The sequence below is a fragment of the Chenopodium album genome, chromosome 3, assembly GCF_948465745.1.
Source record: "Chenopodium album chromosome 3, dcCheAlbu1.1, whole genome shotgun sequence".
Taxonomy (NCBI): domain Eukaryota; kingdom Viridiplantae; phylum Streptophyta; class Magnoliopsida; order Caryophyllales; family Amaranthaceae; genus Chenopodium; species Chenopodium album.
This window is the reverse complement of record NC_137836.1, coordinates 20,229,674-20,256,021: the sequence shown is the minus strand read 5'-3', so window position 1 is coordinate 20,256,021 and position 26,348 is coordinate 20,229,674. Positions and strand designations below refer to the sequence as shown.

General features: G+C 33.4%; 1 protein-coding gene across 2 annotated transcripts; it reads right to left on the bottom strand.

The window, feature by feature from the left end:
* Nucleotides 1–17,668: 17,668 nt before the first annotated feature.
* LOC145623889 (uncharacterized) lies at nt 17,669–24,400 on the bottom strand. 2 transcript variants are annotated; one of them, XM_081676789.1, is made up of 5 exons: nt 24,046–24,400; nt 22,853–23,452; nt 21,754–22,189; nt 21,572–21,649; nt 17,669–18,131 (listed from the first exon to the last, which is right to left on the bottom strand). In XM_081676789.1, coding segments are annotated over exons 1-5 (1,170 nt in total). In that variant the 5' UTR covers nt 24,048–24,400; the 3' UTR covers nt 17,669–18,077. The 2 variants fall into 2 exon arrangements, with proteins under 2 accessions (XP_081532915.1, XP_081532916.1); XM_081676790.1 differs by lacking the exon at nt 24,046–24,400 and having other exon boundaries at nt 22,853–23,497.
* Between the last annotated feature and the right edge of the window lie 1,948 nt (nt 24,401–26,348).

Sequence of the window (26,348 nt, the reverse complement as noted above, 5' to 3'; positions counted from 1 at the left end):
CAAAGGGTTTATGTAGATCTCGAGCCTTACAATTTTCAAACGTATCACAATGATTTAATAATCATGTTGTTCCTTTGAAAACTAAGTTTGCAACTAAACTTGGCCATTAAACATGTTACATACTAAAGCCATTTTCAAGTTCAACTTCAGAAACTAATCTTAGTGCATAATTGTTGTTCCAATACTTCAATTTACTCTAGAGATTAGAGAGTATGACTAGTATAGAGCAAAAGAAACAAAATCATGATGCATAAAACATACATGCTCGTACGAAAGTTTAGTACTCAATCATTCATCATGAAAATTGTATCAAGACGCATTATTTCATGAGTTAGAATGTAAACAAAAGACTCCTAAATTCTAAATTAAGGAATCTTCATTATTCTCCATTGTTCCACACATTAGAATTTCGCAAGGGGGATAACATCTACTTTCTCGAGCTTCAAAATAGTGAAAAAAATTTGAACTCAAAAGAAAGAATCCAAAAGTAGCAAGAATAGACAAAAAAAATTGAACAACATTTCATTTTTTTCCTCTTGTTCTAATGAATGACCAATATTACTAGACTTAGAAAATTTCTTTGTTAAAACTACGAATTGTCAAAAAACGATTTAAACACACTAGTTTCATCGTTTCCAAGATCCTAGTTGTTATCATAATAAGTGGAAACACTGGATTTCTAGACCCATTTCAAGCAACATGAAAGGGTCTAAATATTAAAAACAAACAAGTCAAAGAAGTCAACCAACATTGGGGGCTACAATATTCGATAACATAAAATGGGGGCTCAAAAGCCCGAAGTATAGCCAAACTACTCTAGTTCGATAATGTCTTCAAGAATTCCCTAAACTAACTAGTTTTGTGCAAATCTTGAGATCACAGTTTTATAAGTGAATAATAATAACCGTCGGTTATTTTTATCATTGATAAAACCAATTTTGAAACTTACGCATGAAAAAATAAACATGAATCGCAAGAACAAATTCATGCTATTATAAAAGTTCAAAATTTCATTTATAATTTTAATGCATAATTGTTGTTCTAAACACTTCAATTTACAATAAAATTAACAAGTATAGTCTATGTGAGCAAAACAAAAGAGAAATAAAGTTCAAGCACAAAGTCAAAATTAGAACAAAAAAAAAACACATATATGCTTGACATGCTCATACAGGATCAATACTTTATCACTTCACATGAAATTTGTTGCAATATATTTCTTAAACATGTCACAACGACAAACAAACAAATTCATGAAAACAAGTCGAATAAAAAACCCCCAAATTCAAAATTTAGGGTTGAACAGTTCAAAAATCGCCCAAATTCAGCCAAGAATGAACGAATTATGGCAAATATGATTAAGGGACGAGATCTACTTCCTTTAGCTTCGAAAAACAAGAAAATCCGAGCTCTTTAGAGAGAGAAAGAAGCAAAAATCGTGAAGGAAGGAGAGAGAAAGCGAAATGAAAAATCGCGCTCAACGATTCTCTTTTTGCTGACATAATGTCGAGCGCAACTGAATCAGTTGCGCGTGACAGACCAACACAACAACGATGCGTGCGCCTGGCCAGCGCGACCTACTGAGTTGTGCGCCGGATACTGGTCACTAAAATGACCGGTATCCATATTTTGATCTGTTCGATCATTTTTTCAACGGTTTTTGCTCGTTATTAGACGTAATGGCGCGCAAATTATCAAAAAATTTTAAATTTCTTTGAATTTTGTAGTTTGTTTTCTTATTTGTTAGTTTTTTGCATCATCTTGCATGCACACCGTGCTTTGTGCCTTCCCCAAGCATACGTTTTGGACGTTTTTCGTAAGAGTACCTTAAGACGTTCTGTGGTGGTGCTTTACGTAAAAGCACCTATAGACAGGTTTGTCATTTTATTGTACTGAAGTTACAAATTGTAAGGAGGGTGATCCCATCGTAAGGGGTACTCTCCTTAAATGCCCTTGGCCACTTAAAAGCCTGGGACTTAACACTTGTTAAGGTGTAGTAGGATTTGAATTCCTGACTGTTTGGGGGACCTTGAATTAGAATTGATTCTATCATCACGCTTTTTTATAAGAAACAAGTAGGAGTCGCCAATTAGTTTTAGGAAACACTCATAAACCTCGTTCATGCCTTTCTTCCATGTGGAGTTCATGGAATAATTAGCACAAATCATAAGTTTACCCATGCCCAAATTGGTCTATAAACCAGAAATGTGTTTGGGAGCGAGGGTACTAAGATAACGTTCCTTTTAGAGGGGAATCGTCATCCTAGCCCTAGTACGACCTCTACTAGCTCTTCCTTTTTCACAATTTCATCACCAAACAATATATGCAACGCGATACCTAAAACTATGTTAGTTGATTTTATTTACAAGCATTAATTCACGTAGGAATTACATTGCAAAAGTCGTTATTCTTATTTAATAATATTCGTGAAAGAACAATAAATAAACAAGCTTCGCCTTGGCTTAGGTGATCAACCAACAATTATTTAATTCAAATCTAGTATTTATTTAACGCAAGATGCTATGTGGAATTGATTAATTAATTATTTTATAAGTGATCAAACAACACTAATTAATTAATTAAAATCCTTTTAAACAAGAAAATAAAGGTGACTTAACTAAGTGCTCGGGAATTTACCACTTCTCTTTACTAGATCTCCGTTTAGAAAACTTATGGACACCTTCTTGTTGGGGAACCTGCACCGTAGTAACAAGGTATCGAAAGGGTGAGTGTTTAGGACAAGAGGGCTAGGTAGCACAAGTTCACAAGTTATTTCGCTAGAGTTTTAGCCTCGGTTTAAGCTCGTACTTATAGAGAAGGATTAGGTTTAGGGTTTCGAGCAATGCAAGTTATAGAGTTGCACTGCTATGTGCAGCGCAACTATTGTTCTTGAGCGCGGCTTTATGGTAAGATTCGATTTTATATTTTCCGTATAATTTCCAAATAATTACAAATCTTCCGCAGCGCAACTCTGGAAGTTGCGCTGGGTGTCGCGCGCAACTAAAATAGTTGCGCGCGACAGCTTAGCGCGACTTTATGAGTTGTGCGCGGCTTTTTCTGCGGCAGCACCAAATTTTAACCTAGGCGCTCCTAAATCCGTCATTATTAGGGTTTAAGCACGGGCTTAAGCCTAATTATGATCAGGTTTAGTTAATTGGACCTTTGTTTTGTATTTTTCTTTAATTTGGGCTAGTCTTTTGTGTTTTGTGGCTTAACCAGTTATCCATTAGTATTCTTCACTTTGATCCAACACGAAGATGGCTTTATTTATCGTCATTGCACTTCCTGTCGGGACAGGAGGCCAAAAGTAGATGTCTACACAAATGTCCGGGTTTTCTTCTTTTTTCACATCCGAAGCAAAAAAGGAAGGCGTTTTCATGCAGCGTAAAAATCCAAATGGCTTATCGTACGGCACAAAATTGTACGGCGTAGGTGTTGCGTAAAATTTCACTTCAGCCCAAGCTTTGCGAGATCTACCTCTCGGAACTAAAAGGTAGAGAATTACTGTAGGTGTTAGCTCACGAGTCGATAGGCGCGCCGAACCATCAGGAACAGGCACTTCTTGAATGGAAGCAAATACGGTAGTTGGTGCGCTTACTAACTTACTGGACAGTTAGGGTTTCCGACCACCCCCTGTATAAAGAAGCGACGAGACGATGACGCGCCTATGAGTCACGTGCCCCCAGTCCTGAGACACGTGTACTCATCTTGTGGACAAAACTGCTGAGAAAGTTGCTGACTTTCTTCCCTCTCACTGGATTTGGATATATGCCTCCAGTCCTATATTGTGGACATCCGGTTCGAATACCGGACCATTTCTGCTCGAAATACCAAAAACCCCTTTTCATCTTTTTTACTTTGTTAAAGTCAGGCTAAAGTTTCAATGATATATCGAGGGACTTTAGACCAACGATGACACGATTGAGAGGAAATCATCCCCTTTTATCCTTTTAAAATTGATCTCTTCTCATTACTTGACATCACCCAGAACACCTTTACTTGTAAAAGTGTTCTACAAATGCAAATGATCAATCTAGATTATTTAGCGCGTTGAGACTAGAGATAAATTTTTCTAGCCTTAATAGCTACTTAGCTTGTTTAAAACACTTAGCGAACCAAGGATCGTTTTGACATCCTTAACATTTCTGAAAGATTCTCTATTCTTAGGGAACTTCACAGAATAAGTCTCGGATTTGTTTCCTTGACTACTTTGAGCATCGTCTATTCTAGACTCGATCAAAGTGGGGGCTAACTGTAGACACCTACTTTTGGCCTCTTGTCCCGAAAGGAAGTGCGATGATGTTACAAAAATCCGTTCTTCATGTTAGATCAAAATTGAAATGTTTATGGACTATGAAAAGAATTATGAGGTAAGTTAAAACCCATATTTGAGACCAATTTATTTTTGAGCCTTGTCCGATTACTAATTAGGCCTAAAACGTGTTCATACATGTTTAAACTTGATTATCAAATGCGTCAAATGCGTCAAATGCAATGATTGGATCCAATGGAACCTACATTGTTGAAAAACCGAGCCAAACAGATGAACCAACTATCAAATTCCCATGCAAGGCCTATACAGATGGATAGACCTTTCAAATAGCTTTCCAAAGGTATATTATAAGCCCAATTCGGAGCCAAAACGAAGAAGTTATGATCAAAACACTAAATTGGGCCCTAAAACCGACACCCTTTCACTCCAACGGCCATAACATTTGATCCATAACATATTAAAACCTAATTCCAACTTTATTGTAATTTATACATTCAGAGCTTTCCAATGATATCTCACACGCCTAAATCCAACTCCGCAATCAAAAGTTATGGAAGTTTTAAAAACGCGTTTTTGTATAAGGCAAACCGCAAACCAGCGCAACTCAATCAGTTGCGCGCAACTCATTGAGATGCGCGCGGCACCAAGCGCGACTAAGAGAGTTTTGCGCGCCACCTGAAGGTGCGGCTCTAAAACCCTAAACCTAGATCCCTACGCCTATAAATACGGGTCTTCGTTCGGCTTTACGGGGACCAAAAAAATCAGAATTAAAAAAACCTATTATTCTCAAAACCCTAATCTCTCAACTTCTCTTACTATCATACTACTTTTTCTTCTCTCTTCCCAAATACTTTCAAACCCTAATTGAATCCATTAAAATCCTTGGAGGTCCGAAGAAGAAAGAAAGTCCATAAATACATTAAATGGAGATTTAACATAAAAGAAGAATGGTTAGTTTCCTGAGCACTTAGATAAATCACTTTTCTTTTATTGTTTAAATAAATTTAATTGATTAATTAATGTTGTTTGATCACTTTAAAAAAACTTTTAATTAATTAATTCGCATATTACTCTTTCGTTAATCAAGACTAGAATTTGAATAATTAATTGTTGTTTTATCACTTAAGACAAGGCGAATCTTGTTTATTTATTGTTCTTTCAAGAATATTGATTAAAAAAGAATAACAACTTTTGCAATGTACATGATTAATGCGTGTAAATAAAATCAACTAACTTAGTTTTAGGTATCGCGTTGCATGTATTGTTTGGTAATGAAATTGTGAAAAAGGAAGAGCTAGTAGAGGTCGTACTAGGGCTAAGATAGCGATTCCCCTTTAAAGGGAACATTATTTTAGTACCCTCGCTCCCGAACTCATTTCTGGTTTATGTAGACCAATTTGGGCATGGGTAAACTTATGATTCGTGCTAATTTTCCCTTGAACTCTACTTGGGAGACAGGCATTGTAGACACCTAAAAATGTCTCCCCAAAACCAAACCCGATGATGAACAACCTTTCACCGCCACTATTGGTCGGGTTCAGTATTTAATTCCGAGAGTGCTTAAAAAATCGTATTTGATTAAATTTGTATTTTTGAACAGTCCATGGATTAGTCTTGATGTTTGGTAAAAGCATAGTTTTAATTTCAGCCCAAACTTATTATTTAATTTTAGCCCAAACCTTTTTTTTTATTTATTGTTTTATTATTTATTTTTGGCCCAAACCTTTTATTTATTTTATTTAATTATTTTAGCCCAAATAATAATAAATCAGAAAAAGGCCCGAAATTATCAATCGGCATTTAAAATGCTGAACGAAATTAGGGTTAAAAATGTATTTAGACGGAAAAGCGGGCTGGGAATTCCCGCGCCACGACAGGTACCCACCGTGTCACGGGAATTTCTGTGTCTTTTCCGCGTAAACCCTTAACGCGTTTTCTTCCCCGTTTACTAAAAATTTCCCGCGTCACACTAGAAATGCACCGTGTCACGGGAATGTTTCCCGTCTGACGGTGGGATTTCCCGTGTCACGGTACAATTTGCCGTGTCGCAGGATACTTTTTTAGGGTTTTTATCATTTTAGGGTTCCGTGTGCTCCCTCAGCACATTTTCTCTATAAATACCCCCTCATTTCTGATGTACGGGGCATCAATTAATTCTCTAGTTTATTTTTCTCTCTTTTATGCTTTAGCCTAAACACTAGCCTACCCTTCTTATTTCAAAATTCCTTCTTCAAGCACTCCAAGGAGTCCATACTTTACTCGTGGTTCTGTCCTTAAGCCAAGGCGTGAAAGGTAGAACTGTCTGAGGGTTTGGCCCCAAATCAACTGTACTTTATTTAATTTAATTTAATTATTGTTTTATTATTATTCCCTTGAAGTTACTAACTCGTTTATTATTTTGTAGATGCAAACAAACAGAATCAAATTAAGAATTATGTTCCTTTTATTTCTATTATTTTTCTAACGATTTTATATCGTTGGAATTATGGTTAAATTGCTTCCAATATTAATGTTTATTCTATTATTTTTATTGATCACCACATTGCATGTTTAAAGGGAATATGTAATTGAAAATCACGCCTAATAAGATAATTTGGACAACCGGTTTAGGATCCTTTTTAATCTTGTTATTTAATCAAGTGATCACAATATTTTAGAATTATATGTTGCATTAATATTAAACCAATTTAGCTTAATAATAGTTTGGAGCAAATTGATATTTTGTTCGTATGCCTTTGAGATCGCAGGAATCACTTTTCACTATAAGAATCGAGTAGAGGCCAATACGGGCGAATGTGACTCCATGACTCACTTCGTACCATCATCCCCGATCCTCCTTTCGTGGTTCCGAACCATATGGAGTTAGTAATCTCATGGATTATGAATGGGGTGTAACCTTCACGGGTCAATCGTTGTTGCCTATCATTGTCCCTTTATCGTGGTTTCCTTTTATGATCCGTGAACGGTTTACAAGTTCCTTAAAAACTTGTTGGCGGCTCCCTACTTTCCTTGTCCCTAATCGTATATGTCAATTCCCACTTCCTAAGAGTGCCAAGCATATTCACACATGCTTTTAACGTAGGCGCACTTCGATCGACGCCTACAAGCATGAACGAGGTTTATGAGTTTTCCTAAAACTCATTGGCGACTCCTACTTGTTTCTTACAAAAAAGCGTGATGAGAGTATCATTTATAATTCAAGGTCTCCCAAACAGTCGGGAATTCAAATCCTAATACACCCTAACAAGTGTAAAGTCCTAGGCTTTTAAGTGGCCATGGGAATTTAAGGAGAGTACCCCTTACGATGGGATCACTCTCCTTACAGGAATTAACTTGGATAATCTCTAGTTAGAGAGCGAGACTTGAACGCATAATATCTTCCTTTTGCACAAAAGTAGAAACCAAACAAGCAACATTGCATCATGCATAATCATAGCACACCTTAACCTTTGGGGATTGGCTCATTGACTAGGGGTTTCCAACACTAGGCTTCTATCGCGAAATCAATAACAATCATCCCACCCATATTGTCAACAAAATGTTGAGAGAGCTATGTCATGAGTCAACACGTTGAGTTTTTTATTTGTGCATTGTTTCTTAAGATGTGGTACCTTTTGACACCCAAGCCTTTGACCTAAGAATGGCATTATGTGTATCTTGGCTTATGGTATGCTTATGTGATTATGTGACTATATGCGACGTGTTTGGATAGCTTTCTTTTGTTTTTCCCTTTAGTTGGTTTAGGTTCCCAATTACGAAGTTATCTCTTTGTAATTTTGAGTCATATTCGAAGGGTAACATAAAAAAAAATAAAAAAACAATGATGGCAAATTTTAAAAAAAAAATAAACGCTCGAATAAAAAAAAATTACGAGTAGGTTGCGCGACCCCAGCCAGCGTAAGTGATTTGGATTCGGGCGTCAGCCGCGCGCAGCTTATTCACTTGCGCGCGCCTACTGTTACAAGCCATTTTGATTTTTGCAAAAACAAATTAGCTCGTTCAAACAATATCTTCATTAAAGAATTGTTTAAGGGTGATGTTATCCATTCGAATATATTTAGCGTTCCTTCTTCTGCTTTTTGTCTCCTAAACAAGCGTATCGATTTACTTATCCTTTCGTACTTCTTTTAGGGCCGGTTTTCAAGCTTGGGAACGAAGACTCCCGGGCGCTCACATTCTACGTTTACCATCAAACAATCCCCCCCTTTTAAACCTCCTTCCCTCGACAACTAGTCCTAGTCCAACAACAATGTCAGCCATTGAGCAACTCCAAGAAGAGATTGCTCGCTTAAGAGAAGAAAAAGCTCAAGAGGTCGAGGAAATAAGAACTAAGAAACTTAAAAAGGCTGAAAAGAAAAATGTCGAGACTCTAGCCTTGCAACAAAAGATGGAACAATTATCCGTCAAAGAAAAGTCTTTGGAGAAGCTTGTTCTTCGTTCTACAATGGGGAACAAGTACTTCGACGCAGAAAAGTTTGCTCCTCCTGCAGGACTTGCTTTACCGAAAAAGTTCGTAGCTATGGACTTGCCAATATTTAAGGTGGCCAATAATCCACAAAACCACTTAATGTGTTTTTACTGGCACCATGGCATTAAAGGGAGTTTATCCTAAGCTTTATGCTTTGACTTTCCCTTTATCTCTAGACCCAACCGCGAGAGAGTGGTACTATGAGCTAGATTCGAAATTCAAAACAACATGGGAAGATGTAGTTTCGGCTTTCATTACCCAATATGAGAGTAACGTAGAGTTCAAATCGACTCTACGTGAACTTGAAATGCTTAAGCAAGGTGACGATGAAGGTTTCCTTGCTTTCTATGGTAGATGGCGAGAAAAGGCGGCTCACCTTGCCCAAAGGCCACCTGAACTCGAGTTAGTACAAAAGTTCATTGACAATTGTCATGAAAAGTACAACAAGCATCTACGTTACCTTGGTTTAGACACTTTTCAAAAGGTCTATTTTGTGGCTACTAGGATTGAAGATAATCTTGCTAAAGAAAAAGCAAATAAACCTGATCATCATCAACCTAGGAATAACTACAAAAAGGGGAATGATAATACTTCATCCTCTATTGATGTATTTGCGACCTCCACGCAATATAATAACAGTAATGATCCTCGGAGAAGATGGACAAAAGAATGAAAATTTACACCATTTCCTGTAAGCTATAAAGAATTATTAGAAAAATTGAGCGAAAAAGGTCTACTTACACCAATAGGGCCAACACCACCCACTCCACCAGAAAGAAGGTACGCTCAATGGGATGGTAGTGCTTATCATAGGGGCACTGGACATGATACCGAACGTTGCTATATCTTTAAAAAAAAATTAATTAGCTGACCACAAACGAAAACTGTTAAGTGGTACCAAAAGCTATAATTTTAGAATTTGATAGGTAGTAAAATAAAATTAAATTTTATATGTACCAAAAATCAAAGTAAAATCTTTTGTGGTACCAAAAGTCAAAATTTTCTATATTTAGGAATAATCAAAGGTTATTTTGTTTAAAGAAAAAATTGATTCTAATAATCCCACCTTTGGTCGGTTCACGAATAATAATCCCACCTATCAATTATTATCTAATAATCCCACCTTTGGGGGTCATTTTCTTCTAATGGTCTCTAACCTGTTGGTAACCGGTTAGATAGGTTAACATGACAAATGTCCTTTTGTGATTCATCCAAATATATAATTTTATTTTTTGAATAAAATTAAATTTTTTTTTTAAAAAATAGACTTTAAACACTTTTTTCTCTTTTCCTCTTTCCTTTCTTTTTCTCCTTCCCCTTTTCCTCCATTAATTCCGGTGACCTTCATCCAAAAAAAAACAAAAAATTCTGGTAACCCAAACCCAACCTTCTCCACTGAAATTGGGCACCCCCCACTGCCATCCATACCCACGTGAAACCCGAGTTACCCGACCAAAGAAACCCCATTCATTGGCCCAACCACAAAAGCCCTATGCACCCACAAACTAGCCAGTACCCCCACCCATGTAAACGGTCGGCTACCCCCTCCCACAAAACCAATCTCCCTTACCTACGAAACTCCTGACCGTCCACCCCACCCACGAAACCCTCACCCCCCCCCCCCCCCGGAAATCCCTTCCCCCACCTTGAAACTCACAGCCAAATTGACGCTGCTTAAAATCCGACACCAACAAGTAATGAATTTCCTTGAGATATAAGTACCCCGCTGCCATTGTTGTAGGAAGAGAGAGAAATTGAGGTGGTGAAGGGAAGGGGAGGAGAGAGAATTGGGGCTAACTTGCTACGAAGGATAAGGGAATATAGCAGAAAAAAATACCCATTCTTTAAGTTACCGGTCATTAGGAACCATTAAAATAAGATGACCCCTAAAGGTGGGATTGTTAGATAATAATCAATAGGTGGGATTATTATCCGCGAACCGGCTAAAGGTGGGATTATTAGAATCAATTTTTCCTTGTTTAAAAGCAACCGTTCAAAGGTTTGTCTTATTCATAGCAATTTTTCTAAGAAATTTTATAAGTTTTTTTTTTTTTTAATTAATAGGTTGCTTTAAAAGGTTTTTCTCACAAAATTTCTTAATATAAAATATAATTAGTGCGGGTATATTTAATTTTAAGTGGGAGAGAAAAAACAGTGTAAATGCGGTTGATAAGAGAGGAAACTAATAAAATAGTAATTGATTCTTACCAAATAAGGAAGTGTTGCATTTATTTTGAAATGAAAGTAAAAAAAAGGTTGCAATTATTACTAAATGGAGAAAGTAATTTATATACTACTCCATTAATCCCTATTTTGTTAACATAATTTGATTGACACAAAGTTTTAAGCATTTTTAGCTTTAGTATTATACTAGGTTAAATCCCGTGTAATGTAGGGTTGTCAAATATTTTTTGACAATATTACAAAGTATATAAAAGATATTCATAAATATTTCATTTGGGTACATATGGAATATGATTGTCAAATTGAAAAGCAAATACATAAGGTACAAATTATTTATTACTAAAAAATTTTGCAAAAGAAAAAAAAAATGAAGAAAAAAAAAACGAGAAAAATGCAAGAAATTTTTTCAGAAGGTAATGACAAGTGTCATAGAAGGATTTGCTTTTAGTAAAGGTTAATAGATAGATTACTTCCTTCATTTCATAATATTCGCAACAATTTCCTTTTACGTTTGTTTTATAATTATTGCAACCTTTTTTTTGCTAAGTATCTAATACGAGTATTATTTTCTTATTTCTCTTTCTCACTAATCTCAATTAAACATCATTTCATTATTTCTCTCTCCTTCCAACCTCACTTACAATAATTTTTTTTTTTTACATATTTCTTACTCTAACTAACAATTATACTACCTCCTTATTTGTGAGACATAAAATATTCATTTGTTGCAGATAATACGAAACAGAGGTAGTACATACATTAACACTAACTATACTTTAAATTTTGTAAGACATAAAATATTCATTTGTTCCTCATATCTACCCAATAATTTTCATAAAATTTTCAGATACTAGTATTGTGATTATTACGAAAAAGAGCAGGTGTAAAAATTGGTAATGCAGTAATTTTTTATTGTAGAACAAGCTCTCAGAATAATGTGTGCAGAAATTAAAAGGCTCTCGGAATAATGTGTGGCCATAAGGTTTCGATCTCGAAACCAAAAATTTTAAGGCTTATGATTCTACAAAGCACGAATGAAATTAACTGGGCGAAGGCAGTTTGTATTTTTCCGTTAAAGCTCATATACATAGTTCCTCCAATTTTTTAATACTTACAACACTTTTCTAAAATGAAAATGTCACAATATTTGTAACACAATGTAGTTGTTTTGTTTTTTATTTTTTTATTTTTTTTCTTATAAAAGGTGTATTATATGACCTACTCTTTCCAAAAAAAAAAAAAAAAGGTTCATGACCAACTAAATTACATATCTAACAATCTCTTACCTTTATTTTAGGTGTATTATATCATGTAAGACTCACTTTTCTTAAATGTTGTGAAAAAATTTGTATTGCAAGTAATAAAAAGCAGAGGAAGTATATACTACTTACACTAGTAGAAAAACGTACATTTGCGTCGCCATATTTGCGTCACTCATTAGAAAGAACGAATCAAATGTTTAATTTTACCATCCTGAAAAGTTATTTGCGTCGCATATTTATCAAGAAGCGACGCAAATAACTGTTGTATTGTAGATTTTTATTATTTGCGTCGCTCTTATTTATTGAAGCGACGCATATAATAATCTTATTTGCGTCACTCATTTATTGACAAGTGACGCAAATGAGCCTTTTTCTACTAGTGCTAGCATGTTTTGAATCATGGGACGGGCCATGGCCTAGGCTAGCCACCCCTTAGATTCGTATAGGTACTTATTAGGTACGTCGCATATTCTTATTATGTTCATGCTTATGCAGCTAAGCTAGCTGCATCACCCCTCAATCGCAGCTATTACTTAATGAAACGCAATAGTAGCTTTCTTCCTTGAAATTTCTTGATGTTCTTCCTGCAGTTTTTCACTTTCCCTTTTCTTAGTTTTTCCATCTATCCTTTTTTATGATTCCCTTTCATCTCTTTCATAATAATAATCTTGAACTTAACTTTCTCTCTCCTATTTCATCATAATAATAATTTTGATCTTAATTTTCTCTCTCCAATTTCATAAGTATTTTCTCTCTCCTCTTTCTTCTCTTCATTTGACACTTTCTTTCTCCTCTGTTCTTTGCATTGTTAATCATAATGAGATCATCAATGAAAGTTAGTTTTTGTGTTGTTTATAATTAGCTTATAGGGCATGTTTACATTGACTAAGCTAAGCTGAACTGAACAGAATATTTTATGAGAGAAGAAAATTAGAAACTGAACTGAACTAAAATTAAGCTGAAGTGAAATAATTAGGTTAGATTTTGGTTGAATTTGTAATTGTTTCTGAATTTATAATTTGATTAATTATTTGATAAGTTTCAATTTAATCTTCATAAATTGGTTTATGATTTAATAATATTGATTTATTGGTATTCTGATTTTGATGTGAATATTAATTCAATTGTGCTCTCTCTCTCTCTCTCTCTCTCTCTCTCTCTCTCATGTTAAAAATCAATAACTATTTTCTCTATAATAAATCAATAGTTATTTTTTCTATGATGAATCAAGATTAATTAGATTATATTCAATTTTTTAGAGATTGGATAATTACAATCGAACATGAGTGTAAATTTTGGAAAAAACAATCGAACTTGAGTATAAATTTTGTAAAAAAAAAAATGAACACGCAATAATATAAATATGAACATCTAGTAAAAATGAACATTTATACACCAAAAACGAATATTTAATACATGAAAATGAACATATTTCAACAATATATTATATATTTATTTTTCGTTAATAATTATATGCAATGAATTTGAGCCTATATAAAAATTATGTTCATTTTTAATTATCATAAATGTTCATTACTTTTTTGGAAAAATTGCTTCCATTAATCTGAACTTTGCCTCGTCCGCCCAAATTAATCCCAACTTTTGTTTATTATCTATCACTCCCAACTTTAGGGGGTATTAATTTCTGTTGCACCCAACAGGCCATCCAACCTGATGTAGCAGGTTACCTAGACACGTGTCAACATGTGATGTGTCCAAAAAAAATTTAAAAAAAAAAAACTACCAAACCCAGCCACCACCCCCCTATTCCCGGATAACACTCCATCACCACCCCCACCCCGTCGGAAATTCGCGCCCACCCCCGAAAACCCCTTCCCCGCTGCTAGAAACCGCCTCCCAGCCACCCCTTCCCTTCCCCCACCCCTGAAAACCCCTCCCCAATAGCCAGCCACCCTCGAAAACCCCTCACCATTAGCCTAGCCATCCTCGCAAACCCCTCCTCCCCCGAGAAAACCCCTCCCCAACAACCCAGCCACCCTAGAAAATCCCTCCCCAACAGCCCAGCCACGAAATCGGCCACAAATTCGGCCTCAATCGGGCGAAATCGGTGAAGTTCAGCCACGAAATCGGTGGCATTTAGCCACGAAATCGGCCACAAACGGTCGAAATCAGCCGGATTAGGGTATTCAGCCCCAACATCGGCCATTTTCGGCCATCGATGGTGGTGTTGTGGTGTGCGTCGGTGGTGTTCGTGTGGTGGGGCAGCTGCTCATTAGTTTTAAGGTTTTTTTTTTAACATTTTTTTTATTTACTCTATTTTTCTCAACCAATTACAGGTTAATGATATGTGTGCAAAAAAAAAATTCACAAATGTTTACCTGATTTACCGGTTGCAAGTCATTTGGGTGCAATAAAAATTAATACCCCCTAAAGTTAAGAGTGATAGATAATAAACGAAAGTTGGGATTAATTTGGGCAGACGAGGCAAAGTTCAGATTAATGGGAGCACTTTTTCCTACTTTTTTTTTTACATGTTCAATTTTTTATACTAAATGTTTATTTTTTAAAGTGTGTATATATTTTTATGAATGTTTATTTTATTAGGTTGAAAGTTGAAATATAAATAGTCTTTTTTTAAAAAAAATATATATATATGAATATATGCATTTTAGAAAATGAATATACACATTCAAAATATGAACATAAGCATTGGTTCATTTTTTAAAAGCGTATGAACATAATAATTTCATAAGGTGAACATATACATAAGATATATTTTTTATGAAATGTTCATTTTATTAGGTTGAAAGTTGAAATATAAATAGTCTTTTTTTAAAAAAAAATATGGATATATGCATGATGTATGCATTTTAGAAAATGAACATACGCATTCAAAATATGAACATGTGCATTGACTCATATTTTGAATGCGTATAAACATAATCATTTCATAAGGTGAACATATACATAAAATATATAAAAATATGAATTTCAGAAAGTTTACATAAGAATTCAAAATATGAACATAAGTATTTAAGAAAAGCGAACATATACATAAAAAAAAAAAAAAAAAAAAAAAAAAAAAAAAAAAAAAAAAAACAACTGAACATATGCATTTTAGAAAGTGAACATAAACATTTCAAAATATGAACATAAGCATAAACAAACAAAATGAGAACTTTTTATGAACATTAAGAATATTAATCATATAAACAACAAATACTAATATTATAAACATTTCAAAACATATAGTGAACATAAGGTATCCGTTTGATTTCACTAAATTTTTTAATAATTCCAATTAAATTTTTTAACAATAGAGTATCAAACAATATTCAAACAAAATTAAGTGATATTGTTCCAAAAAAAAAAAAAAAAAAAAAAAAAAAAACTGAACATATGCATTTTAGAAAGTGAACATAAATATTTCAAAATATGAACATAAGCATAAACAAACAAAATGAGAACTTTTTATGAACATTAAGAATATTAATCATATAAAAAACAAATACTAATATTATAAACATTTCAAAACATATAGTGAACATAAGGTATCCGTTTGATTTCACTAAATTTTTTAACAATTTCAATTAAAGTTTTGAACAATAGAGTATCAAACAATATTCAAACAAAATTAAGTGATATTCATATAAATTCAAACACAATTAAGTGATATTTACATAAAATTACTTTTTTTTTCTTTTTTTTTTTTGGGAGAATCGGTGTGATTTTTCATCGCATCTCGAATATCCATGGTTGTTTTTAAGGAGAGGGGGTGAATTTTGTTTGATTATTTGAGAGTTAAAATCAAAGAGAAGAGTAATAAATTTCAGAAATTTAAGTTTGAGAGTGACAATTTTTTTTTTAAAAAAAACACATATTTAAAAAATAAAAATAAAAATAAAAATAAATAAAAAAAAAATAAAAATAAAAAAAAAAAGATGTTGGAACTTGGAAGAGACTGTTTTGTATAAATGACAGTTGGGTGGGCTACATTTTAAAGATATGTTTAGTTTTTTTGGGTAAACTCGTTTTTGGTTTGGGGCTTTTTTTAATGGGGCGCTTCTAAAATTGAGTTTGTAGGCTAGTGTTGCGGCTAGAATAGTTGTACAAGAATGCAGCTTAAACCAATTGTTAAGTACGTCTCAATATATAGTTTTCAAATATTGGCAGGTAATTATTTTTGTCTCCTCCCTTTTTCTTGCCTAATTATTGACCCGTCTATTATTAGCCCATTATTGACAGTGATCTGCTTTGACCTATTAAAAATTAAAAGACGAACTCCTTTTGACCCAACTCATAAACCCAACCAGGTCTAATCTATACGAATTCTACAATTATACATTAGCAAATTCTAAAGTAGCTACGACTCTACGAGGCTACTAGAAAGGGAATACCACCCTTTGAAACATATATATTTTTTTTTATGATTAAATAAATTTTTGCAATCCCTTAAAAGTTGAACTTTGGGTGATCTTTCATTTTAAGTTCAACTTTAATTATTTAAAAAATAAGTCAACCTTTATAGTCACTATTCAAATATTAAGTTATGACCTGTTATATGGGTTAATAACAAGTTAATGTTCCATGTGTCAAAACATTATCTGCGAGATTTGTGTTAATTAATTTTTCTAAAAGTGTAATTCAATTAAATCCTAATTAACATCTAAAGAACACAATTAACTAATTTTGAAAAAAAAAAAAAAAAAAGAAGAAAAATAGAAACAGCCATCCTTCTAACTGACGAACCACCCCCTACCCAACTAGCCACCACCAGAATCCAACCCCTATCCGTACTGGCAAAACACCATCCAGCCCCCCACCCTTGCCCGCGAAACCCTCTTACTCCGAACCCCAATTGGCGATTCCACCCAGCCCATACCTGAACCCAAAAATACTATCTCGACTAGCAAATTCCACATCCAACATTCACGAACCCCCACCCACTCCCAACACCCTGCCCTCGTCGGTGAAACCTCTACCCCCCAGCTCCACCTTAGTTGATCGGACCCCTAAAACCTCCACCCTAGTCGACACCCAATGCAAACCTAGGACTACCTAACTCGATACCTCAATTTCTAAAAAAATTATTTATTAAATTTTGTATTATAATTTAATATTAAGGTTTATTAATTTTGTTATTAATTAAGTTAATTTTTATTTAAGTTAATTATGTACTCCGTATAAGTTAATTAATGACCTATTTGACGGGTCATAGGTAAAAATACCCATTTATGAAAAATAGATTTCAAAGTTAAGACTTAGTTTTAAATTAATCAAAGTTGAACTTAATATTGGAAGACAACCTAAAGTTCGAATTATTGTTATTAATTTTTCCTTTAAAGTTTACTAATTTGACCATATTTCTTTGGTTGGTATGGTAATGGTAGAGTAGTGAACTAATGATTTAGGATGAATTTGTTCATGTAGGCCTTTCTACATTAGGTCATTAGTTATTGAACTTTTTTTTTTTCTTTGGAGACACATTACATAGCACATACAGTAGAACATACAGTAGAATTTTAGGAAATTTTCAACAGAGTATTTTTTTTCTTGTATTCACTCGACCATTTTTAATAAAGATCTGTACACAGATCAACAAAGAAGGCACATATTTGATATTTTCCTTCTCATCCATTTTCAAATTTACCATTACAACAAGCTGGGTTATCCCTAAAACCCTCTACATTCTTTTCAATATATTTATCCTCGAGGTGAAGCTTTACTTGCCGCAATGCTAGACCTTGTCAAGGAACTCAAAATACTAGGCGCCACCCTTCCCCATCTAAAGGAAAACTGAAGAACAGAGCTCATACTTGAGAGAAGCAAAAGCTATAGTTCTCAAAATATATTAAAGCATATGGTTGCTGGGGGCAATAGTTTCTTCAAAAAGGGCGGTCATTGATCTGAGGAAGCTTCATCTTGCATTCTACTCTGATTCACTTTCCATGGTCTCTAGTCCTTTCAATCCCCTTCGTTTTGGCTGCAAGATGTTCAGAGTTTAGCTAAACCCGCCAAATTTGTGTTTTAACCAAGATTAGCCAATTAAGAAAAGAGCGTTAAACGAAAAATTATTGGTATTTACTCAAACTGTGCTTAGTGCTAACATAGCCACAACTATGCCAACCAAGAGCTAACATTGAAGAGAAATTTTAGTTAAAAGTGTAATCTGTAAGAAACTGCTGCAAATTGGGTCTGTATAATTTAAAGGATATACTTGAGAACCTTAATGTAGGAAATGTATACGTTTAAAACTTTAAACAACCACAGCAACATATTTGATAATGATGTTGTGAAGTCTCATTTGGTTTCCCTATTAAAAAAATATCATCCAAAAAATGCCAAAACACATTATTAAAACATAAACACCATCATCTCTAAGCATATTTGCTTTTCATTAACACCCCTTTTTTTAGGAAGGGAAGATAAGTTGCCTAAGTTCTGAACTGGGAGCGCCCGTAGTAGACTAATAGGGATTAAACTCCTAACCTTAAAACAAAAAGTCCTATTCATATTTCTTACTACTAAGTCAACACTTATGTGGTGAGATATAATCAGTGACGGTTGCATATAAATTTAAATAGTGAGAACAAATAATAATAACTTGTTAAACTTTTATATATATATATATATATATATATATATATATATATATATATATGGTTGAGATTCAATGAGAAGGATCTTAAAATGAGAAAAATGAGAAAGAATCTTGACCATACAATCGCATCTAACGATTCACATTTCATGCTGCAACAAAATGCACATTTAGACAAAAAATTATGCACATTAGTACAAAAGTTACGCATATTTAATTAAAAAATTATGCACATTCAGTTTTTTAGTTTTATTTTTCCTATGTGTTGTCTCTTTCTTTCTCTTCCATTAAATTTATTCAATGTCTAACTTTTGATTTAGATTTAGAGTTAGAGAAAATAATTTGGATATTTGATTTGGTGAGTATGCTAATGATGACATTAGATTAGAAACCATATTTTACGGATAGAATTGACGTTGTCGGCGAATGTACTTTTCGATCACCATAAATCGTTTTGAGTTTAGACTTTAACGAAGAGAGAGGAGTTTCAATTATAGAATGAGTTTCATCTCTTGGGATGGTAAACTTTTCGAAGAAGTCGAACACGTACTGTAAAATATTTTTGCAATGAAGTGAATGGAAATTATGGAAGAGAAGGTGGAAATGGCGGTGGTAATGGTGGTGATAATGAGGAAATTTTTTGATTGAGAGATGCAGATAAGGAGGAGAGTGAAAGAGCTTGAGGAGATGAGTGTCGGAGAAAGAATTTACTCCACGAGTTTGAATCAGATTTTTATTTTGCACATTTTATCATAAAAAATTGCACATTCAATTAAAAAAAATGCATATAAAATTCTTCTCATCCTTCTCATTATAACAACCTTCTCATTATATATTTATATATATATTTTGAACAGGTGTTAAACTTATTACATGGGTCCAAAGAAAAATGGCATGTTATTTTCTCTTTATCTTGCATTATCCTTTGTCTTTTTCTTCTACCCAACTAAAAATTAATCATTCCCTTTACCCAAAATACGTATTTTTTTCTTCCCTATCTTTTGTTTCTCAACTTTTACAACGGAAAACACGATAAACTAGCTCTAGGGGTGTAAAATCAGCCTATTTTGTTTTTTCCTTTACTTTTTTTCTTTAGTTATTTAACAACTAGATTAGTGCCCTCACACAGTACTAACAATTTTTTTCCATAATTAATATAATATAAAAAAAATGAGGCAATTTATATGAAATATACAAATGCAGTATGTATAAGAAAAATGAAATAATAAGGCCAAAGTATTAAAAATGAATTGAGAAAAAAATTATTGTTGATTAATTGTGTTGAAAATATTCAAAAGTAGTATACATTATATTGCATTAATACATGTTTTTTTTCCAAAAATAACTATACAATGTACTTTTAAAAAATATTCAAGTAAAATAACAAAAAACAAAAAAAAAAAAAAAACGATGACATCATATATTGTGTTGGCGCTAAATTTTTTAATGATAATTTAACATGTGTCACAAATGATGTAAGCATGTTCTATTTTAATATTTGTTAATAAATAGATAGCCAAGATAGGGAGGAAAATTTAAAGGCTTACTCTTTAATTGGCACGTAATAAATAGAGTTCATTTTTAAAAACTTCTACTCGTATTTTAAAATCAAAATTGCCATGTATCAAAATATGTTTCAACAAATCTCGAACAACCCTTAATAAAATAAACTTCATCTAAAATTAGTCACAATGGAATTAAAAACAACACTAAAATTATTTTTACTAAAATGAAATTATTTTGGTTAAATTTAAATTATTTTTACTGAATTAAAATTAATTTACTTCATTTTTAAAATCTTCTACTCGTATTTTAAAATCAAAATTGCCATACATCAAAATATGTTTCAACAAATCTCGAACAACTCTTAATAAAATAAACTTCATCTAAAATTAGTCACAATGGAATTAAAAACAACCCTAAAATTATTTTTACTAAAATGAAATTATTTTGGTTGAATTTAAATTATTTTTACTGAATTAAAATTAATTTACTGAACTGAAATTATTTTTGCTGAAATGAAATTAATTTAACCGAAATGAAATTACATTTACTTATTATTTTTTTTATTTATAATTCTTCTTTATAGTTACTAAATTATACTTAACTAAACTTAATTTTACTGAATTGAAACTGAAATTATTGTTATTGAATTGAACTTATTTTTATTGAACTGAAATTATATTTACTAAGAGTCTGTTCATATTTACTTAATTTCAGTTCAGTTCAGCTCCAATGAGTTCAGTTCATTTCAGCTTCAATCAATTTAGTTCAGCTCCTAATTTCCCTCTCTCATAAAATATTCATTTCAGCTTAATTCAGTTCAGTTCAGTTCAACTCAGCTCCAATCAATTCAATTCAGTTCAGTTCAACTCCAATCAGTTCAGTTCAGTTTAGCTCAGGTCAGTAAATGTGAACAGGCCCTAAATTGAACTTATTTTTACTAAACTGAAAATATTTTTAGTTAATATTACTACTACCTCTTGTCCAAATTACTCGCAACTTTTGGGTATTATTTGTGAGATATAAAATATTCTAAAGTTGCGAGTAATTTGGACCGAAAATAGTACGTATTATTTAAGGTGAAATAAACGGGCCTAAATCCGAAGGGAGAAAGAAGTACAAGTACTTTGTATTACTCTATATTATGCATCCACTCCATCTGACTCCGTAATATCTTAAAATCCAACAACCCAAAGCTCTCTTAATTAGTTGATATTCAAAGAAAGCAATAAAGACCTGGTCACTACCCACAATTCACGGGTGTATTAAACAAACAAGCAGCCGCACAAAAAAAAAAATAAAAAAAAAATAACAATCTTTACCTTCTTGGCACTCTTTCTTTCTCTAACTTCATATCTTGCCCTCGTCAAATCAGAGAGCCAAAGACCTGGAAAACAATACTAGAACCACAAGATAAAAATGAGCAATTAAATTGAAAGCTTATCCTAAAATTAATAATATTCAAAACTAATTAATTCCAATTACAAGAAACAAATTGAATTACCTGAAGGGCTCTATCAACAGCCTTAGCCCTCTTTTTGGGTCTATGAGGTAATTTAGTACCCTTCATTGCATAAAAATCATCTTCCTTTTCCTTTCTTGAAAGTGATAGGTAAATCCTTGGCCATTCAACCACTTCATTACCTCCTTTTTCGGTGTCCGCCACCGGAGACCGTGCCATCGAGGCGGCACCCCCACCACCGTGCTCTTGGTCTACATGAGCTAATTCAACATGATGATTTCCATTGCTTGTATGGGGCGCTAAAGAATCATCTGATTTCACTTTCCTAATTGCCCCAGAAGATGATACCTTCTTATCATTCTTCTCGGTACAAGATGGGGATCGCTTCCCCACAGTAGATCTAGAAATCGGACGGCTACTACCACCGCCATTCCTCGACGGCAACGCGCTATGTGTACCCATTTGATCAACCAAGTTCCTATGCATCACACCAACAACAGCAACAACAACAACAACAATTTAACAGCAGAATTTGTTTAAGACTGTTGGCCGCAACAATTTATAAATTACAGGTTACAGGAGAAGTTATATACTTATATTATATATATATATCCTAAGAAAGAAAAAAAAACATAAAACAGTGATTAGGATTAGTGTGCCTTTTTTATTTTTATCCACATGTAGAGGGTTAAAAAGGGTATAAACAAAGTAAATAACTAAAGATACTACAATGAATACATCACACCCTAACCTACAATGAATACATCACACCCTAACCTTCTCCCTCAATTGCTGACAACGGAGAAAATCACCATATATAGCTGGAGTATTTTTTATTTATATACCCAATAAGCCCACTACCCCATCATAATAATAATGAGAATAGATTATAACAAAACTCTTTTTTTTTTAAGAGGGTATATTAGTCAGTAAATCACCAATCTCCTCTAACAAAAAAAATAAAAAATTATTAGATCCAGCAATAATAGAGTGTACAAGATGAATCAATAAACCAAAAACCCATTAAATATTTTTCTAAGAAACTGATAATTATATTTTGAAAATTACCCTTATTATCAAATCAATTCAAAACCAAGTTCTGATTATGAAAAATGAATGAAAGAAATCAAACAATAAATACCTATTTTTGGTATCTTTGTTATAGAGTAATCCTTGGTGTCGAACTCTGGTAAAACCACCAATTCTACTACCATTACTAGTAGAAGTGGACGGCAAAGACGGCGGAGTTGGAATTGAATTTGGATGTGGAGGTGGCATTACATGATTATTATTACTTGTATGATGTTTGTCCAATACAACACTAACCATGGACCGACTTTCTGTCCTTGAACACCTCGATCTTTTATTCTGACCCCATTGTAGCAGCATATCACCACTACTTCCGCCTCCGCCGAGGCAGGCGTTGCTTCGACTTGGGCTGCTTTCATGGCTCGGATTGACCACTGAAGAACTCGATGCGGCAGAGTGGTGATGGTGGTTGGTGTGGTGGTGATTGTTTTCATTTTGTTGATTTGTTTTTGGAGGAGATTTGTGTATTACTCCATTTCCTTCCAAACTGTTACTAGTTGATGTTGTAGTCGTCGTCACAGTAACAATATTTGCTATTCTTCCGTTTTCGCCGCCGCCGTTTTGATGATCTTCTTTACTTGATTTGAAGTTATTTGTATTTGATTTTCTAATGCTACTTGAACCCAAATTATCTGGGCTCATTGTCTGATACCTGTAAAAAAATATATGTATTCATTATATTGAGTTGTTGAGCGAGATAATCTTGTAAGATCCGGTGAAACTATAAGATCCAATTGTAAAATTGCAACATAGAATGAAATTATACAGTAGTTACAACTTTCTTTTTTTTTTTTTTTGAATTTTTTTCACCTTATACTTATAATTTAATTTGTTTTGAAATCTTAAAATCGATCTCAAATTTGCCAATTCAGTTACAAAACATACAATTAGAAACATACTGCTAAATAATAATATGACAAATTTCTTGTCAAAAAAAAAATGACAAATTTAGGGGGGAAAAAATCCATTAAAAAATTGAAAACTTTTAGCAATTTGGTAGTTGTAATTTCCGCAAATTTGAGAAACAAACGAGCTTCAACTAAACCAACTAATAAGGAAAAAAAATGAATTTATAATAAGACGAAAAAACCATGAAAATAAATACTACTCAAATATTTTGTTACACCATGAATAATTTCTTGTTTTGAACACCAACAATTTGACAGATCTCTTAAACTACCAAAGTGAATGAAAACTAAAATGAGAGAAAAATTTGAAAGTAAACAGAAAAACTGGAAGCATTACATTATAAATTAAACGAAGCCGAAATCGACATTAGATCTTCAACATGTGAACAATTTGACAAGAGTATGAATCGTGTATCGAGACAAGGAATTCATTCATAGTATCAAAGATCTTCTTCCCCTTGAATATTTCTACAAAAATAATTCAAAATTTGAGGACGAAAATAGTAGCAAAGTCGTGAATCTCAGTTCAAGGGGTTGAATTGTGGGAGTTTCAGAGGGAGGAGAGAGAAAGTAAGGTAAGTGAAGAGAAATAGAGAGAAGAAGAAAGAGAAGCTTGAGTTTCAGAAATGGCGACGATTTAAGTATGATGATGTAGAGGGGGGATATAGTGTTGTCAACTACGAAGCATTATAAAGTTGTGGTAGTTGGTCATTTATGCCCTTTCTACTTGTTTCAATTTTCATAGGGTCAAGTATTGATTAGTGTTAACGTCAGCCCGTTTTTAAAAAACTCATTTTATTCATTGCAATATTCCTATTTTTTGGGTCCAACTCTTGGTTGGATTAGAAGAGGGTTCGTCTCGTATTTGGGCTTTCAGTTATGGTTGCTATTAAACTTAGCACGGTCAATTTGAAATTTTTTGGCTACAACCCCCTTCAGCCACTGTTCCCTACTCTCTAGGGGTGTTCAAAAATACCCGAGCCAATTGATCTGTCTTGATGACCCGCTGTCCCGACTAATTTTACCGGATATTTTTTTATTTTTTTTTTTCTGAAATTAGCGGGTCGGGTACCCAACTCGGGATAATTACCAAGTCTTCGGGTCGGGTCATGGGCTCACCTGTGAGAGTGGCGGGTACCCGTTGACCCGTGAGATTTTTTTTTTTATGCTGAATCATTAAGAGTCAGGGTTTTAATTCCAACCTCCATATTCTCTCTCCTAGTCTCCCTAGCCGTCATTCCCTTTATCTTCTCTCTCTCCTTTTTTTTCCTCTTTCTCCTTGTTCTTCTGATCTTCAATTCACCCCTCTACTCTCATCTCACAGTAAAATGTAAAATTTTCTCTACATCTCAACCCCAATGCATGCAAGCGATCTAGAGACTACAACATCAACAACAATCGAACCATCTCACCTCACCATTCATCAAGGTCAGAGTGTTTTTGAGTTGGAGATTGATGGTGTAGGCTGACTTTGTGGTGGTCGTCGGACGAGGGGTGGCTGCGTGGATGGATCTGATGGTGGTGTATTGTTTAATTTACTTTCATAATTGGTTTTTGGTATTATTCTTCAATTTGTATATTGAGTATTTTTTTCATATAAATAAATCCCATTAATTGAGGGTGTTTCTATGATCTTGATGTGGGATTTAAGTTATTGAAAATTTATGATTTGTAATTTGTATAAATTATATATGGTTCATGGCTAGAGAAGGGAAGCAGACTAAATTCTATGGAAGATTGTCCGAATATGTATAAATTGGAGGCTTAGAGCTACTAAATTGCTTCCTTTCTCATTTTTTATGGCTAATTTACTAAAAAAAAATACTACCTCCGTTACATATTAGTTGCAACTTTGGAATATTTTATGTCTCACAAATAATACCCCAAAGTTGCAACTAATATGTAACGGAGGTAGTAAAAAGTTAAAAAATAATTCGGGTACCCTATTTCCTGACCCGGAAAATACGGGTACCCAAAAGCCGGGTACCCGGTTATCCCGGGTTGGGTCATGGGACGAGTTCCAAACTACCCGAAAATCCGGGTACCTGCTTTTTCTACGTCGTTTCACTATTTCTACTCCCTATTAGGAATTTTTACTATGTTTTTGGTTTTTTTTCCTTTTTCTTATTATTTCATTTTCTTATCTCTCAAGTCATTTATATATATCATTTAAAACCTAATTTTTGTTTTTTTGTTCGTTTTTTTGCATTTTCTCTCTTCTTCAACATTTTTTCTTTTCTATAGCATTATTTTTTCTATATTTCATGGAGGAATAATTGATTGGAGCTGTTGATTGTGATAATAAAGTGTTGCATTTTTCGATTGCTGAATTTGATCGTGATTGTGAAGTTATTTTTTCCACTTCTGGTGGATGGCTTGATCCATTCGTTGATCAATGCGTTTTTGTGTTTTCTTAGTAGTTTTATAATTTTGATCAATTTCATAATTCAATATGATCATTTTTATTTATATTATGTTTTGGTATAGTTGTTTAAATTATATTTTTAATATTATGTACTTTTCTTTATTTAATTATTTTGATCAAATTTATAATGCTGAATGATCATTTATATATGTACTGTTTTTAATTTGTACATATATGTGTTTTTATTATGTTCATTTTTAAAAACTTATGCAGTG